Source organism: Trichechus manatus, unplaced genomic scaffold (assembly GCF_000243295.1).
Source record: "Trichechus manatus latirostris isolate Lorelei unplaced genomic scaffold, TriManLat1.0 scaffold00027, whole genome shotgun sequence".
NCBI lineage: Eukaryota > Metazoa > Chordata > Mammalia > Sirenia > Trichechidae > Trichechus > Trichechus manatus.
This window is the reverse complement of record NW_004443963.1, coordinates 21,907,451-21,922,270: the sequence shown is the minus strand read 5'-3', so window position 1 is coordinate 21,922,270 and position 14,820 is coordinate 21,907,451. Positions and strand designations below refer to the sequence as shown.

At 48.0% G+C, this 14,820-nt stretch overlaps 1 protein-coding gene across 1 annotated transcript in view; it reads left to right on the top strand.

The window, feature by feature from the left end:
* Positions 1-1,921: 1,921 nt before the first annotated feature.
* PDE1B (phosphodiesterase 1B) overlaps positions 1,922-14,820 on the top strand; it is a 31,071-nt gene continuing 18,172 nt past the window's right edge. The window contains exons 1-2 of the mRNA XM_004373929.2: positions 1,922-4,857; positions 4,945-5,067. Of these exons, the coding sequence (XP_004373986.1) occupies positions 4,958-5,067 (110 nt within the window). The 5' untranslated portion in view covers positions 1,922-4,857; positions 4,945-4,957. The remainder of the gene's footprint in view (positions 4,858-4,944; positions 5,068-14,820) is intronic.

Below are 14,820 nucleotides of genomic sequence, written 5' to 3'. Positions count from 1 at the left end.
TAGCAGTAGAACTGCAACTGGGACCCAAGTCTGATGTTCAGTCCTAGACCATTTCTACCTGAATGTATTTCCTCTCCATCTGGGAAAACTTAGTTGTTAGAATTCTGAGATCTTGCTAGAATGAACAAATAGGAGAAGGTGAGGACATGATGGCCTTTACCACCTGAAACAAAAGATGAACATCTAACTGGAGGTGAAAGGACAGATGAGGTAACAGGACCCATCAGTATTTCAAGCAATTTACTTCCATGACTAGGAGGGTCAAAGACCTCTTATAACCTGGGACACAATCAACTATGAACTGCTTTCTGCTCTCAGATCCTCACCTAGCTTTACTCAGGCCCAAAAACAATCGAGGAATGACTATCAGGGAGAAATTCTGACCTTGATTGTTCTGTCTTGCAGGCAGAGAGTAAGTTCTAGTCTCAGCATTTTCATTAGCACAGTGTTTTCATTAAAATCTCCATTAACTTGTTTGCAGCAACGAGATGGAATTATCCCTCCCACCAGTCCTGGGGCGAGATGCTTGCAGAGGAGCTCTCTTTCCTTTGGCCAGGAGAAACACTACCTACCTGACGATGGTGTCCAGTTCAGTGGGCAGGCGAGGGCAACCTCGAAGTGCAGTATGGGGCCTGGACAAGGGGATCCTGTCCTCTAGCACTTTGCTTGGAAGGAAGGGAGCAACTGTGGTTTGAGCCCCATGACCCAGGGTTAATGGCCAGATCTGGGGGAGGGGCTGATCCAAATTCATTTGCTGTAGGGAGGCTGAAAACCAGTAGTGGCTCAATAGCCTATCTGTTGAACTAACTGGTCATTTAATATTTCCCTTTTTGCCCCTAGAGCTCAACCTTCCCTTCTTTGGGGATTATTAAAATCCCAGAATTGTAAAATGTCAGAGCAAGAAGAAAGCTTTGAGATTTAGTCTAATCCCTTATTTTATAGAATAGGGACAGAGAAGTGAAATGAAATGACTTATTCAGGCTCACAGAATCAAGACTAGAACCTTTATCATTGAACTTCCATTATTTATACCACTGTCTTTGGCTGGGTTCTCAAGAGAAGCAAAACCAGTAAAGTGTATATGTATATATCTATACATATACATGTGTGTGTGTATATATATATATGAAATGTATATATATAATGAAATGGCTCATGAGGTTGTAGAGGCTGGAACGTCCCAAGTCCATGGGTCAGGATAGAGACTTCTCCTGATTCACGTAGTCGCAGAGGCTGGTGAACCCGGCGAACCCAAGATCAGCAGGTCAGAGAGCAGGGCTTTTGCTTGCAGGCTGTGAAGATGGATGAATCCCAAGACTGGCAGACAAGACCCAGGTAAGCTGCCAGCTCAAGTCCCAAGAACTGGAGGTCAGATGAACAGGAGCCAGCTGCAGGATCCAGCATGAGCAAAAAGCCCATGAGCCTTGCCAGAATGTCCACTTATATTAGATGCAGGCCACACGCCCAAGGAAACTCCTTTTCAGCTGATTGGCTACTCACAGCAGATCCCATCATGGAGGTGATCACAACATCATATGACTGCCAAACCACGGAGAATCATGGCCCGGCCAAGCTGACACACAACCTTAACCGTCACAACCACATTATTAGAAGAGATCAGTTACAGCCAGTTCAAGGGCACTGGGAGTTAAGAGTACAGTATTTAGGCCCTAGTTTAGCAACTTAACAGGAAAGCTCATTCAGGTTTGGGATTTGATTGGGGTTCAGGTGGACCTGTGAAGATGTTGGAGTGGGGAGGGAGGAAGGTCCTAGCTAGAGACCAAACCAAACCAGTTGCTGTTGAGTCTATTCTGACTCATGGAGACCCCATGTGTTAGAGGAGTAGAACTGTGCTCCATAGAGTTTTCAATGGCAGTGACCTTCTGGAAGATCACCAGGCCTTTCTTCCAAGGTGCCTGTGGGTGGACTTGAACTGCCAACCTTTCAGTTAGTAGCTGAGTGCTTAACCGTTTGCACCACCTAGGTGGCCTCTGCTAGTGACGAGGCTTCTTTAATCTTATGTCCTCATGCTTATGTCAGTTCTTCTCCAACAAAGTTTGACTTTGAGAGGAAGTTGGCACATGGTTGAAATGCACTCACATGGTTGGGGGAAGAGTGTTCTTCCAGTCCTCCTCCCCACCGGGCCTCCGGCTTCTCTTAACCTGTCATCAAAGGAGATGAAGATGAATCCCTCCTCAGCCCCCACACCTCAATGAGTTGTCAAGTACTCTCCCACCCACCTGAATAGAAAGCAGGAGCAGCAGGCCAGGTTGCAGGTTGAGGAAGTCAGAAGTGAACTTGAGCTGAGTTTGCAGCTCTGGAGAGATTGAGGAGCAGACTTTTCTCTTGTCATTTTGGAAAGAGAGGATTGTGAGGCCGTCCCTTTAAATAGCATTCCCGTAGGAGGTAGATCACATCCATCCGTCACCTGCTGCCAAAGCATCATTTTGGTCTCTGTCAAACTCAAAACTTGTTGAAAGGGATTATGGGGGTAGGGGAGTGAGGAGGCAGGGTCTCCAGGAGGCAGGGGGCAGCTCAGAAGCTGAAAAGGAGAGAGAGGACTGAGGTTGGGTAGAAGGATGCAGGAAAAGTTGGGGGTGGGGAACAAGAGGAAGAGACAGGGAGAAAAGAATGGTAGTCTTTTGAGCCTATGAATGGAACAGTTATACCTTGTCCTTAACCACTTTCGAAGTGGGGTAAGGGAGAAATGGGATTGAATTGCAACAAGAGGAATAAGGTTGAGGTTAAATGCCAGGACTAGTGACTAAAGAAAGAGAAAGAGAGCCACATAGTGGAAAAGGCACTGGAAAATGTTGGGAGACTTGTCAAAGGAGACTAGACTAGATGGTCTCTAAAATCTCTTTCAGGAATAACTTTTTTTTTTTTTTTTTAGTTCTAAATTTCCCGTCTCTTAAAATGAGTTAGGAGTTGGGAGCATGGAAGGGCAGGGGTGGTGGTATGCCACTGTATTGACAAGAAATACTGAGAGATCCCTCTGGAAGTACATCTGCTGCTTTCTCACCTCTTCTAGTTTAAATACCTGCTTAAATCAGGAAGCACTTTAGCTCTGACCCTAACTTCCTAATTAAACTCTTTAGTTTTAATACTGATTTGCAAATCTTTTGTAGTCCGTTCCTTTTTCAGTTGATAAGAATGAGATTGCTTCCAAATTTTGAGAATTGGATTGTGTAGGAGTGTGACTGGGGTCTCCAATGCAGCTGTATCTTGGCTGGCACTTTTTCTCTGGCAAGGAAGGGGAAGTGGAATGTGTGCTGAACTTAGATGGACAGAGAAGGGAAGTCCCAGTATTCCTTCCACTTTTTTCTCCGTCTCTGACTCTGCCATCTCCTTGTGTACTTCCTGGGAGCTGGTTCAGCTGATACTTTTGTCCTGCTAGATTTGAAAGCCTGACCTAACTTGGCAATTCTTTTATGTTGGGAGTCTGAGCTGTGATAAGCCTTCTTTTTCCTCATGCTACCACTTCACTTCTTTTCTCCTCCATTGCCAGGGGAGGGGGGCCTCTACCAGATATATAGAAGAGAGTAAATACCTTCTTCTAATCACCCTGCCTTCCAGCTTCTAGAGTTCTCGAAATTAAAATTTACATCCAGGGATTCTGTATTAGTGGCCTGTTTTGGATCCAGCAGTTAGTGAATGCTATACCCCCACCTTCTTTTACATAGGATTTTCCTCAATGCCAAAGTAAGTGGCCATGAGGGAGGAGAACAATCCTAAGGAAGAGAGGTGGTTTCTGCAAGAGTCTCAGGTAGGACTCAGTTGGATGGAAAAGGCTTTGCCCTGTTACAAGCTCTTGAGTTCAAATTCCAGTTCATTTGTTCTACAAATGTTTATTAAACAGCTAGGCTGTTTTGTGTTGGGCTTTTAGCTTTTAGATTTCTTTCACTGAAGATGGATAAGAGGAAATGAGCTGGAACGGTGCAGGAGAGATTGAGATGAGTATCAGGAATGATTTCCTGGCTGTATAGAGTCGTATGTAGTCAAGGACGGTATGGTGCTGTCTGATCTGGAGAGCTTTGAACTTGGGAGAAATTCCCACCGGACAGAGGTGTAGTTAGAGGCACCGTGAAGCAGGCTGGGCAATGGAGACAGGGTCAGGAAGATCAGGCTAGGCGAGCAGAGGAGAGATGTGGGATGCCATCATAGCTCAAAGCAGACCATGAACTTTTCCCTTCAAAGACAGGAGCTCAGGTGTGAGGACCTGGTCTGAGGCAGGGTTCACTCAGCCAGAGTGCCCGGGCTCCCCAGGGAGAGCTCTGGGCTCATCCGTACCCCTCCCTCACACACGGCACACACATGCAGCCAGGCTACACGTGGATATATGATACCGCACACACATACGCAGAAACTCGAAACGCACACCAAGTGAACCTACACAACCACCCACCCCGAAGTCCTGCGTGCCTCCTCGCCCTGCACTCGGTAAACACGCGCTCACATACCCCCGCGCGGGGTACGCGCGGCCACTCGTACCCGGCGCCTGTGTGCGTGAGCTCGCTCTTAGGCTCTCCTGTCTGTGCGTCCCGCCAGCTTCCAAACGTTCCTTTGGGAGAGGAAGGAGAGGCTGCGAGGAGTGAGAGACTGGCGGGCAGGCAGAGGAGAAGGGAGGGGGAGCGGGGGGTGGGGAACCTGGCCGGGGGAGGAGGAGAGAGGAGAGGAGGCGGCTCTGGCAGCGCGCGGCGGCGGTGGCGGCGGCAGCGGCAGCGGCGGCGCGGAGAGCTCGGACTAGGAGCCCAGAGCTCGACTGGGCAGCGGGAGAGGAGGAGCCGCAGAACTGCAGCTCCGCCAGCTTGGGCCGAGCCTAGAGACACCAGCCTGGCTGGTCCACGCCAGCTGCAGGTGGGAAGGGGGCCGGGAGTGGGGTGAAGGTCTCCAGCTAGGGGCCGAGGCTGAGTCGTGGTCCTGTCTCCTCCGTCTGTTCCGCAGACAGAGGCAGAGCATGGAGCTGTCCCCCTGCAGCCCTCCCGAGATGCTGGAGTCGGATTGCCCGTCACCCCTGGAGCTGAAGTCAGCCCCCAGCAAGAAGATGTGGATTAAGCTTCGGTCTCTGTGAGTCCCCGACCCGGGGGTGGGGGGAAGGGACCTTCGGGAGCAATTGGAGGAAGGGTAGCCGGAGCGGGCTGGTGGATTCTCTCAGGCACACATGTTGGCAAGTGCGAGGAAACACGGCTCTAACACGCATAGCCAGGCCACATGTGCGGAGCAAACCGGCTGCTTGGAAGGGGCTTAGGAGTTTCAAAGCTCGCGGTGTGCCTGTGGACCCCCGGGTGACACACGCAGCGGAGAGGCGGCACAGTATATGCAGTGTGGCAGGGCTGCAGACCAGCAGCATTCAGGAGGTGCCAGGCTGACTCACACGTATCCATGTGTGCAGCTTGTGCAGATGTGAGACACGTCACATGTGTATAGCATGAGTGTCCGTGGGTCACAGGTGCATGGAGAGTGATTGCACACAGCTGCAGATCTAGTGCATGGGGCTACTTGTGCCAACCTGTGGGTAATATGCATCTCGGTTGGGATTGGTAGTTTCTAGCTCCTGCGTTCGACAGGAGGTGGGGGTGGGGGCCCATACCTGAGGGCGTTCATCTCTCCGGAGGCCTGGAGACTCACTCTGCATATTAATAATGTGGGACCACTTAGGAGCTGGGGGTGGAGCCCCCACCTGGGAGCTGGAACTGGGGATGCAGGTGAAGAAAGATTGATTGATGGGGCAAGATAACTGGCTTGATCAAAGCCTTTTTGTATCTATAGAGCCTCCCCGGATCTCCAAGCATATTTAGGCATCTTTTCTTAATGTTGCAGAACCAGGGCATGTGGGGAGGAATAAATGGGGAAAGGAAGGACCCAGGTGTCCCATATTCCAGTCCGGGGGCTTGGGAAGAACTTTTCTTTCTCCTCCTTAGAGAAGGAGAAGATTGGGTCAAAGACTAAGCTATCTAGTGTGTTTACCTCTTAGTCTGCTACCATTGGGTAATTTCCACAGTCTGTTGATTCTTAATCAGAAAGCAAGGGAAGGTGCCCCTCTCCCTGAGATGACTCCCCACGGCCCCAGGAAGGAAGCAATGGATGGGAGAGTATGGATGTTAAGTGAGAAAATACAGTAAACTTAGCCCTAAATCCATCCCCTCCCCAGTATCCTCAATAGTTAGCACTGAAGCTTTCCATTTCTGGATTCTGGTGGAGGAGGAGATGGATAGATGCTTCTGATTGTGTTGTTTTTTAAATACTTCACCTGTGGCAATAAGCTGATGCCTTTATATTAGGCAGGTGGGTCTGATTTATACACTAGCTGCTTAGAGAGGCCTTGGGGAGAACTGAGGCATAGTGGGCAACAAGGCTTGGCATCCAAGTGTGCGTCTCAGTCTCCCTCACTTACTGCTTCTAGCCAATGTAATTTAGTGGGCTCTATGAAGCGCAGCCTTGAGTTCTGGGCTGAAGAAATGGAAAACCGGATTGAACTGATTTTTGTTGGGAGGAGCACTGGGTGATTCTTGATGGAAAATGATGCTCTGTTAATAGTAACTAAGCTAGAGAGATCGGCAGGTAAGGAAGTGGTTGAAAGCCAAAGAAGGGACCTCAGAGTCTAGAAATTAAGGTGTCTCAGGATGGCTTCCCCATAGCACTAATGGGTCATCATTTACTTCCCTTGTTTCCATCCCAGGTAGCCAGACTCTAAACTGGGTTTTACCAGTGTCACTGTTTCCCACACCTTGCTTACCAGAAGTCTTTCCTGAAAACAAATTGCTATTTCTTCCTTTGGAGTGAGAAGTGCTCAGTGGTGAGAGAAGAAGATTCCCAGAAGGAGGCATTGAAACCTGGAGAGAGAAGGCAGTAGAGGCAGCTGTCCCTACAGAGTGTGTTAGCTGAGATGTCCTTACATGAGATTAAGGTAGACAAGGATCACTAATGTTATTTATTCGATTATTCTGGTCTTCACTCACTCTAGTAATCTGGTCCTTAAGAATGCTAGGTACATGTAATAACTTATCAGGAAAAGTACCATCTCCTGATTCTTCATCACCGGAAAGAGATTCCCAAGCCCTCTTTCTCAAAGCAGTGAAAAATCTTGATATCAAGGTAGATCCCAAGTCGATGGCCCTGTTTGAATGTTGGGGAGGTTTTGACAATCAGATAAAGGGAAATAAAAGAATTTAGGACTTTTGCTGGATAGGAGGGAGAAACTCTCCAACTCTTAGGGCTGGGTGGTTTCTGAAGAGGGGAACAAAAAGGTGTTTCTTCTTTAAAATGAAAATAGAACCTCCTGCCATGACTACCTGTCCCCAAATCGGCCTGGGAAGGGGTTGTTTAGTCTGGAAATAGGAGGGTGGACAGGATTATCTCAGGATTGGGCACTGAATGGAAATGAGGACAGATGGATTATATATATATATATATCTATCTTTATATATATCTATATCTTTATATACAGATATATCTTTATATATATATATATCTTGATTTCCTTACTCAACACATCCTATTTTCACCCTCTACCCTTTTAGTTTTTAATCTAGGACATCTATATTCTCTTCAGGGAGGCTGGGCCTGGTGTTTTTACCTCTGGAAAACCCACACTAATATAGTTGTGCAGGGCAATTTCTTGTTGGGAAGGGCATCCAGGAATTCTGTTTCCCACACTAGAACCCTGTCAGGATAAATTCAGAATCTGGAGCAGGGAAGAGAAAGTATGAGCTGGAGAGAGTCTCTACTTTGGGATTTCATCTCTACGTAGGAAGAAAATTTTAACTAAGCGGACTTATGAATTTAGGCATGAGAGAGGTTGGGAGAGGCAGTCTGGAGATGATGGGTTGGCCAGGATGATTTTCAGCATCTCTAGCCCTAAGATGAAGGATTTGACTTGCCTGCCCACTCTTCTCTGGGATCAGGCCTTACAAAGTGTGGGGAGGGCCAGCAGAGGTAGAAGGGACTTTCTATGTCTTTTGTGAATCAAGAAAAAACATGGACAGAGATTGGTTTGTCATCTTTAGCACGTTCATTCATTCAGCAAGCAGTTACTGAGTACCTCCTGGGCCAGGGGGTGTGTTAGATGCTGGTGATACAGTGGTGAACAAAATGGATATGGTCCTTGCTTCATAGGAGCTTATAATCTGGTTCAACTCCATCAAATGGTTTTGTGAAGAGTTGGGGAGGCACTCTGTTCCTCATTTTGCTACACTCATCTAAGTAGTGAAATTCTACCACCCTGAGTTTCTGCCTGATCTTTTCCTTATGGGGGGTTACACACACAGAAAAAGCATAGATATTAGTTCTCTATTCTCTCTGCTCCATTTTCTCATGAAACGCTACATTTTACAGACAGGACTTAATTTTTCTTTGGGGATATTGTAGATACGGTATCCCTTATCCTTTCCCTTATCCTTCCCCCACATGATACACGCCCAGTTACCCCAAGGTCCAGGCTCAATGTCCTGAGCTGTGGTTCAAGGTCATTGTAGCTGAGCTGAAGCAAGGACTCAGTTGGATTTTTGTTTTGCTCATCCTTTGTTTCACCAGAGTCTAGTGTGGTACCTGGAACATAATAGACACTCAATAAATGCTGTTAATTAAAGGAAAGAACAAATGAAGTAGTCAATATACATGCTTATGTTATGGAGCCCAGTTCTCTCTCTGATCCTGTAGTGCATATATATCTGCATGCAGATGGAGGGAGTAAGGAATGGGGATGGAAGAAAGGGAGATGATGATGTTGTTTTTGAGGCAGTGATGCAAAGAGGTGTGAAGTTTGGAGACCTCAGGACAGAGCCTGGAACTGAAGGCATTTCAGAGAGGATACAGAAACATGTTATTTGGATTGTGTGAACGAGACATGGCAGGATAAAATCGTGCATGCCTGCCATGTATACATATGTGTGAGGGGTTGATGTGCATGCCGGGGACATTTTGTGTCCATCATCTGTGATTATGTCTCTTTGTTTATATATGACATGTGTGATAATATATGTGTTGGGAAGGTATGCACTTACCTGAATACCTGAAATTGTCCTTCTGTGTGAGTGAAATGATGTATGTGTGTATGTGTGTGTGTAGGTAATGAGATAATACATATGTGTGATCTTGTTTGTGGCACACTCACTCAATTTTTTTGATAATCCTGGGGAGTTCAGTGGGCAAGAGGAGAAAGCTGAGGGGCTGCACTGGGTGCCTCATTGATTCATCCTGCTTTTGTCCTCATTTTGTATATGCTCCATGGAGTGAGCTTCTGTGGTTCTTACCAGTTTTGAAAAGCGTACTGCCATCCTCCTCCTCTGCATATAGCTGTGGAGCTGCTGTGAAGATTGCAGGATAAACTGTGGCTCCCTGGACCTCTGGAGAAAAAGGAGCATCGTTTCATCTGGCCTTGGCGGGATGATTTTTAATGCCTTCCTCCCTGGACTAGCCTCTCCTCCTTTATTTCTAACCATGGCAGGTGCAATTTCTCCTCCCTGGTTTTTAATTCCCTACCCACCCCAATCAGATGCCTTCTCTCTCTCTCTTTCCTCCATCAGCTCTGTCTTGAACCAGGATTGGGTGGTATCTCTGGATGTTGTTGTTGTTGTTGTTGTTAGGTGCCATCGAGTCGATTCCAACTCATAGCGACCCCATGTACAACAGAACGAAACACTGCCTGGTCCTGCACCATCCTCATGATCGTTGTTATGCTTGAGTCCATTGTCGCAGCCACTGTGTCAAGATAGTGGATAATTCGTGCAGCAAGGTAAAGGGGAGATGCAGGGGTAGGGGAAATCAAAGTGAGATCAAAGAAAGAATTTCACAAACTTCTAGTCATAAAGGTGGCTGGAGGGAATAGGGACGCAGTGTGGTGGTAGTGGAAGAGCGTAGGTATTGAAGTTGGGAGACTTGAGTTTGAGTTCACTTTCCCACTATGCCAATTACTAGCTGCGTGAACTTGAAGTCAATTTATCTCTCTAAATCTGTTCTGCATTTGGTATTATTCATCTGAAAGATCTTTCAACATGGGAAATCTTGCTGTGTGCAGAAGCAGGGGAATGGGAATGAGTGGGGACCACTGGCTGGGATCGGGGAGAGAGATCAAGATTCAAGAGGGAGGAATATGAATCATCTAACAGGTTTGAGTCCTGGTGTGTGGGACTTGATTTGGAAGAGTCTTGTTGATGAATGGTTGTCTGGAGGGGGTGAGGGGAGGTGTCTGAGCTTAGAGAATAGAAGGCTGGGTGAGGCTGGAGGAGGGCTTTCCTACAAAGAGTATGGGCCACTGAGGCAAAAAGAAAGGAGAGTGACTTACTCCTCATCATCTTTTTCCCTAGTCATCAGACTAGAAGTGGATGGAGCAATTGCAGTTCTGAGACATGGTGGGTGTTGGAAGCCTGAGGGGTGTCATGTGGGTTCTGTAAGTATTGGAGGAATTTTCCTTTGGCATTTATCCTAATTCCCTAGGCCTGGGAGTATTATCAGGTATGCCACATCCTATTTTAGAGAATCTCTAAAGTCCATTAGAACCGGAATGTCATTCTGCTTGTCCAGGAGCCCCAGGAGGCAGGCTGGAAAAAGACTGAGAGAGGAGACTCCACATTTGAGGTTGTCTTTTTCACTTTGGCCAGGAGGAAGGTGTAGGAGGTTGGGGATGCTATAGGACAGGAAAGACAGGTGAGGGACTCAGTAGGAGAGAAGCCTGGACATCTCTGGTCTTTTCTCCACCTGCCCCCTGCCCAGCAAGTTCCTGAAGTCAAAGAAGTGAGTAGTTGTCTCCCCAGTTTCCCTGTTCTGTTCTCCCAATCTCTCAGACTGGGATGGAAGAGCAGGGAACCTTGAAATTGATCCTTCTTTCTTTTGAGTCTTTAAAGGAATTCTTGAGGATTTGTCTCCAACTCCTCTGCTCTGTCTCCTTTCCCCTTCTCTGATTCCTTCTGTGTCTTCTTCTCTTCCCCTTCCCTCCTTTGACCTCATCTTTCTCTGCTAGGCTCTGTTTTGCTCTTCTTTCTTGTCCCGCTTTCTCTCTCTGTCCCTCCCTTTTGACTTAGGCTCTCACTCTCACCTTCCGTTCTCCTACTCCGCCCTCATCTTGGCTGGGAGTCAGAAAATCTCTGAGGCAGCCTCTCCTCACCCAAGTGTTGCTGTGGTGATGGGCAGGATCAGTTTGCTGCAGGCACCCTTTAAGGCCTTCTTAGGAGTCCAGCCTCAGCTCTTTTCTTCTGCAAGACCTTTCTTTTGCCTTCTCTGTGACCTCATCTTCCCAGCTCCTCTGGGGAGGAAGCCAAGTAATTGCATTTGACTCTTGGGGGGCTAATTTTCTCAGGTATGGAAGTTGAGCAGCTATTTTCCAACTCTCCTCAGGACAGTAGCAGAGAAAGAGGGACAAAAGCAGGGTATCAGGTGGGGTGGAGGTGAGACAACTGGGGAGATTGGAAGTTGTGAGCTAATGAAATTCCCTCCTAAGGGAGGAAGACTTAATGGTCAGAGAGCATCCTGGGAAAGGGACAAAGATGGGAATTGAGGAAAAGGAAGGGTTATGAAGAAGGGAAAAGGAGAAAATTGAATTGTTATCCTTTCAACTCATGGAGGTCTAGTGCCAGTGCTCTTGCCCCTCTGCCCCAGGTATCCCCTAGTCCTGTTCCTGCTCCCTCCCTGCAGCTCCTGCTGCAACCAAGAAGCTTATCCCTGTCTAGGAAGAAAATATCAAGTTAGGGTTCTGCTTCCTCATCCCAGACCTGGATGAAGTCTACTGAAGGAGCTGGATGGCGGTTTTGATGGAGAAGCAGGCTTGGTGGGAAAAGGGCCAGAGCATATCCAGAGGGATGCCTGAGGGTGAGCTAGGAAGGGGGTGCTTCAAGTGGTGTTGTTGGGTACAGCTAAGCTCCCAGGTCAGTTGATTGCGCAGCTGCAATGAGAAGTCATATTTGCAAATTATTGTGGTGGCTGCAGTGAGGTGGTTAGGCTGCCAGCTGGTGTTGGCACCATTTAGGTTGGGAATGGAGCTTGGCTTGTATGTGTGTGGGGGCTCAGTGATTCTCTAGCAGGCAAGGCCTGCAGGCTAGGTAAGCTTCTCCTTTCATTCCTATTCCTTGGCTTCCCTGTTCCCCTGTTTATCAGCTTTTGCATCTAGCTTAGCAACCCCTCCCTAGTTCTCTCCTTCATGCCCACCTTGTCTGGAAATTTCTTGGGGCCTGGGCTGAGTGAGCACACATGCCAACAGTGTTGTCGAGCTCCCTAAACAGTGATCCCCTCTCCACCACGCAGCATCTTTAGAAATTCCAATCTGAAAGAAATATAATAAATCAAATTGCACTAGGCTCACCCCAAAGACTTCTTTATCTCCTGTTTGCTCCCTTTCTGCTCTTCTTTGAAATACCAATAAAATCTGCTGTTGTTTTTGTTGCAGCAAAATCGATTGAAGACAGATATGCAGAAGAACTTCCTGGAAAGTTCATAGAGGTTAGGATGTGACCTTCCTATGATAAAGAAGAAAGCCACCCTCCTCCTTTAAGCATCAAGTTAGAGCTGGGTTGGGGAAAGCAGTGAGCCAGTCAGAAAGGATGAACTCTGGAATCTGGTAACGGAGACCTAGGCATCCTACTTCCCTAGTGCTTCCAACTCTGGCACTGAATCTGAGAACCCTAAAGTGTTACAGATAAGGAAACTTATGCCCAGAGCTGGCAGGTAAGGTGGAGGGCAGGGCTGGGACCAGAACCAGATTCCACAATCTAGTGCTACTCCTATCACACCTGCAGTCAGTCCCCTGCCAAGCTTCCAACTCACTTTCCCATCCTAGGCTGCCTTCAACATCTGTTAGTTCCCCTGGAAACAGGGCATCTGCTGGGAACATCTGTTGGGATGTGGTTTGGAGGGCCGGTGAGGTGGTCCATGTGGAGGGTGGTTAGTGAGCAGAATTAAATAGTACAGGGAGGGAGAAGAGAGGGGTGGACAGGGAAACTGGAGCCTCCTCTCTGATTTGCCTTCCTCTGACCACCTTCCTCCCTCTCTCGAGGGCTGAAGCCTGAGGGAGAGGTGACTTATTTTGTGTGCTGGGCTGGGAGCTGGGACACATAGGTTCTTATTAATCTGGGCTAAAATTCAAGCTGCTTAGATTATCCCTTTCTTCATCTGACCTGAGCTGTGCTGTGTTGTTGCTGGAGTAGGAACACCTGTTAGAAACATCTTCCAGCTTCCAGTCAGGAGAGATAGTAATACTGAGAGAGGGAGCTGCCTTTAGACACAGGCAGCTTAGAAGCCAAGCCGACTCCTCCTCCTCTCCATCAATGTTTTCCCAGACCCTCCTCTTTACCAAAAACCTGTTGCCATTGAGTCATCCTGACTTACAGGGACCCTATAGCACAGAGCAGAGCTGCCCCACAGGGTTTCCAAGGAGCAGCTGGTGGATTCGAACTGCTGACCTTTTGGTTAGCAGCCACGCTCTTAACCACTGCGCCACCAAAGCTCTCAGTCCTCCTTAGCACCTCTCACATCTCCTCTCTTCCCTTCCTGATCCCTTAGTACCTTCTGCCCTTCTCCTCATCCCCCTCCACTCTCCTGGTTTCTGTGCTTCCCCCACTATTGCTAGCAGCTGCCCCTCCCCCAAGCTCCCCAAGGCCCAGCCCTCACCCCAAACTCCTCTTTCCAGTGCCTAGAGATCCCCCAGCACTGCCATGTCAACCTGAGACCTGCCACCTCCCAGGATGGTACCCCAGCTCTATCACCAGGGGGGCTATTTTTATCCCTGGAGCCACCCCCGCCACTCTGCCTAGCCAGCTGCCAGAACTGGGGCTGCTTGCGTGGCAGTGGGAAGCTAGGGGAGTGAGAGGAATGCTTGGTGAGGTGAGGGTCTGATTGTTCTTGGTTTCTGGAGCCCCATGCTCTGCATACTCCCCAGCTTCTGCTTCCACTGCCTCCCTGGCCCCTGTGGAATAAGGAGCCAGGGAGAAACCCAGGACGTCCAGAGTGGGGTTGGTGGGGAGACCGAGGCTTTTCCACAAATGGCTCAGGTGCCATTTGGAGCCTGGATGGAAAATCAGGGATCCCAGGCACAAGGGTGGGCCTATGGGACTTTGTTTCTGGAGAATTCTTGGTGAATATTTGCTGAACTAACCAAATAAAGGGTTGGACTAAATAGTAATCGTTTGCATTCATGCATCACTTTATAGTTCCCGAGGTGCTTTCAAATGATATGTCATTTGATCCTTGGGAGAATTCTGTGAAGCATATATTATCTACCCATTTTACAGACAAAAAACTGGAGCTCAGAGCGACTTGCTCAGGGTCATACAAAGTGGGAAAATCTAGGCAAAAGTTTCCTGATTTTAATTGATGTCCTTTTTTCTATTAGATTTAGATGATTTCCCTAGTTCTTTCAAGATCTGAGATTTTGGAGCCTTGAGATTAGCCACTGAATCCCTTTGCCAGGACACCTCCACACCCACACCCACACCCACCTCCTCTCTGACCAGAGGCAATCTCCTCTCCTTTGTTCCCCATCGCAACTCCTATTCTTCGGTGTAGGGTGGGGAAAGCTGTGGATGGGTAGGGGATGGACAGGAGAGGGGGACATTATGGTTGGGCTCCTTTCTATTTTTAAACTGAGTTCAGGGCTAGGGGAAAACCGATGCTGACCCTTTGCTGGGGTCATCACATCTATGCCCTGCCTCCCAGCCAGGTACCAGTCTCCTTAGCTCAGACAGTGAGTGTAGAGTGTAGGGTATGTGTGTATGTGTGGGTGTGTATATGTGAATTTTTTCCCCAGGAAGGGACAGTGGTTGCCCAATACTACTTCTTATTAAGAACATTTAATGATAATACACTGGGATAGGTGATGCAGTGTGTGTGTGTGTG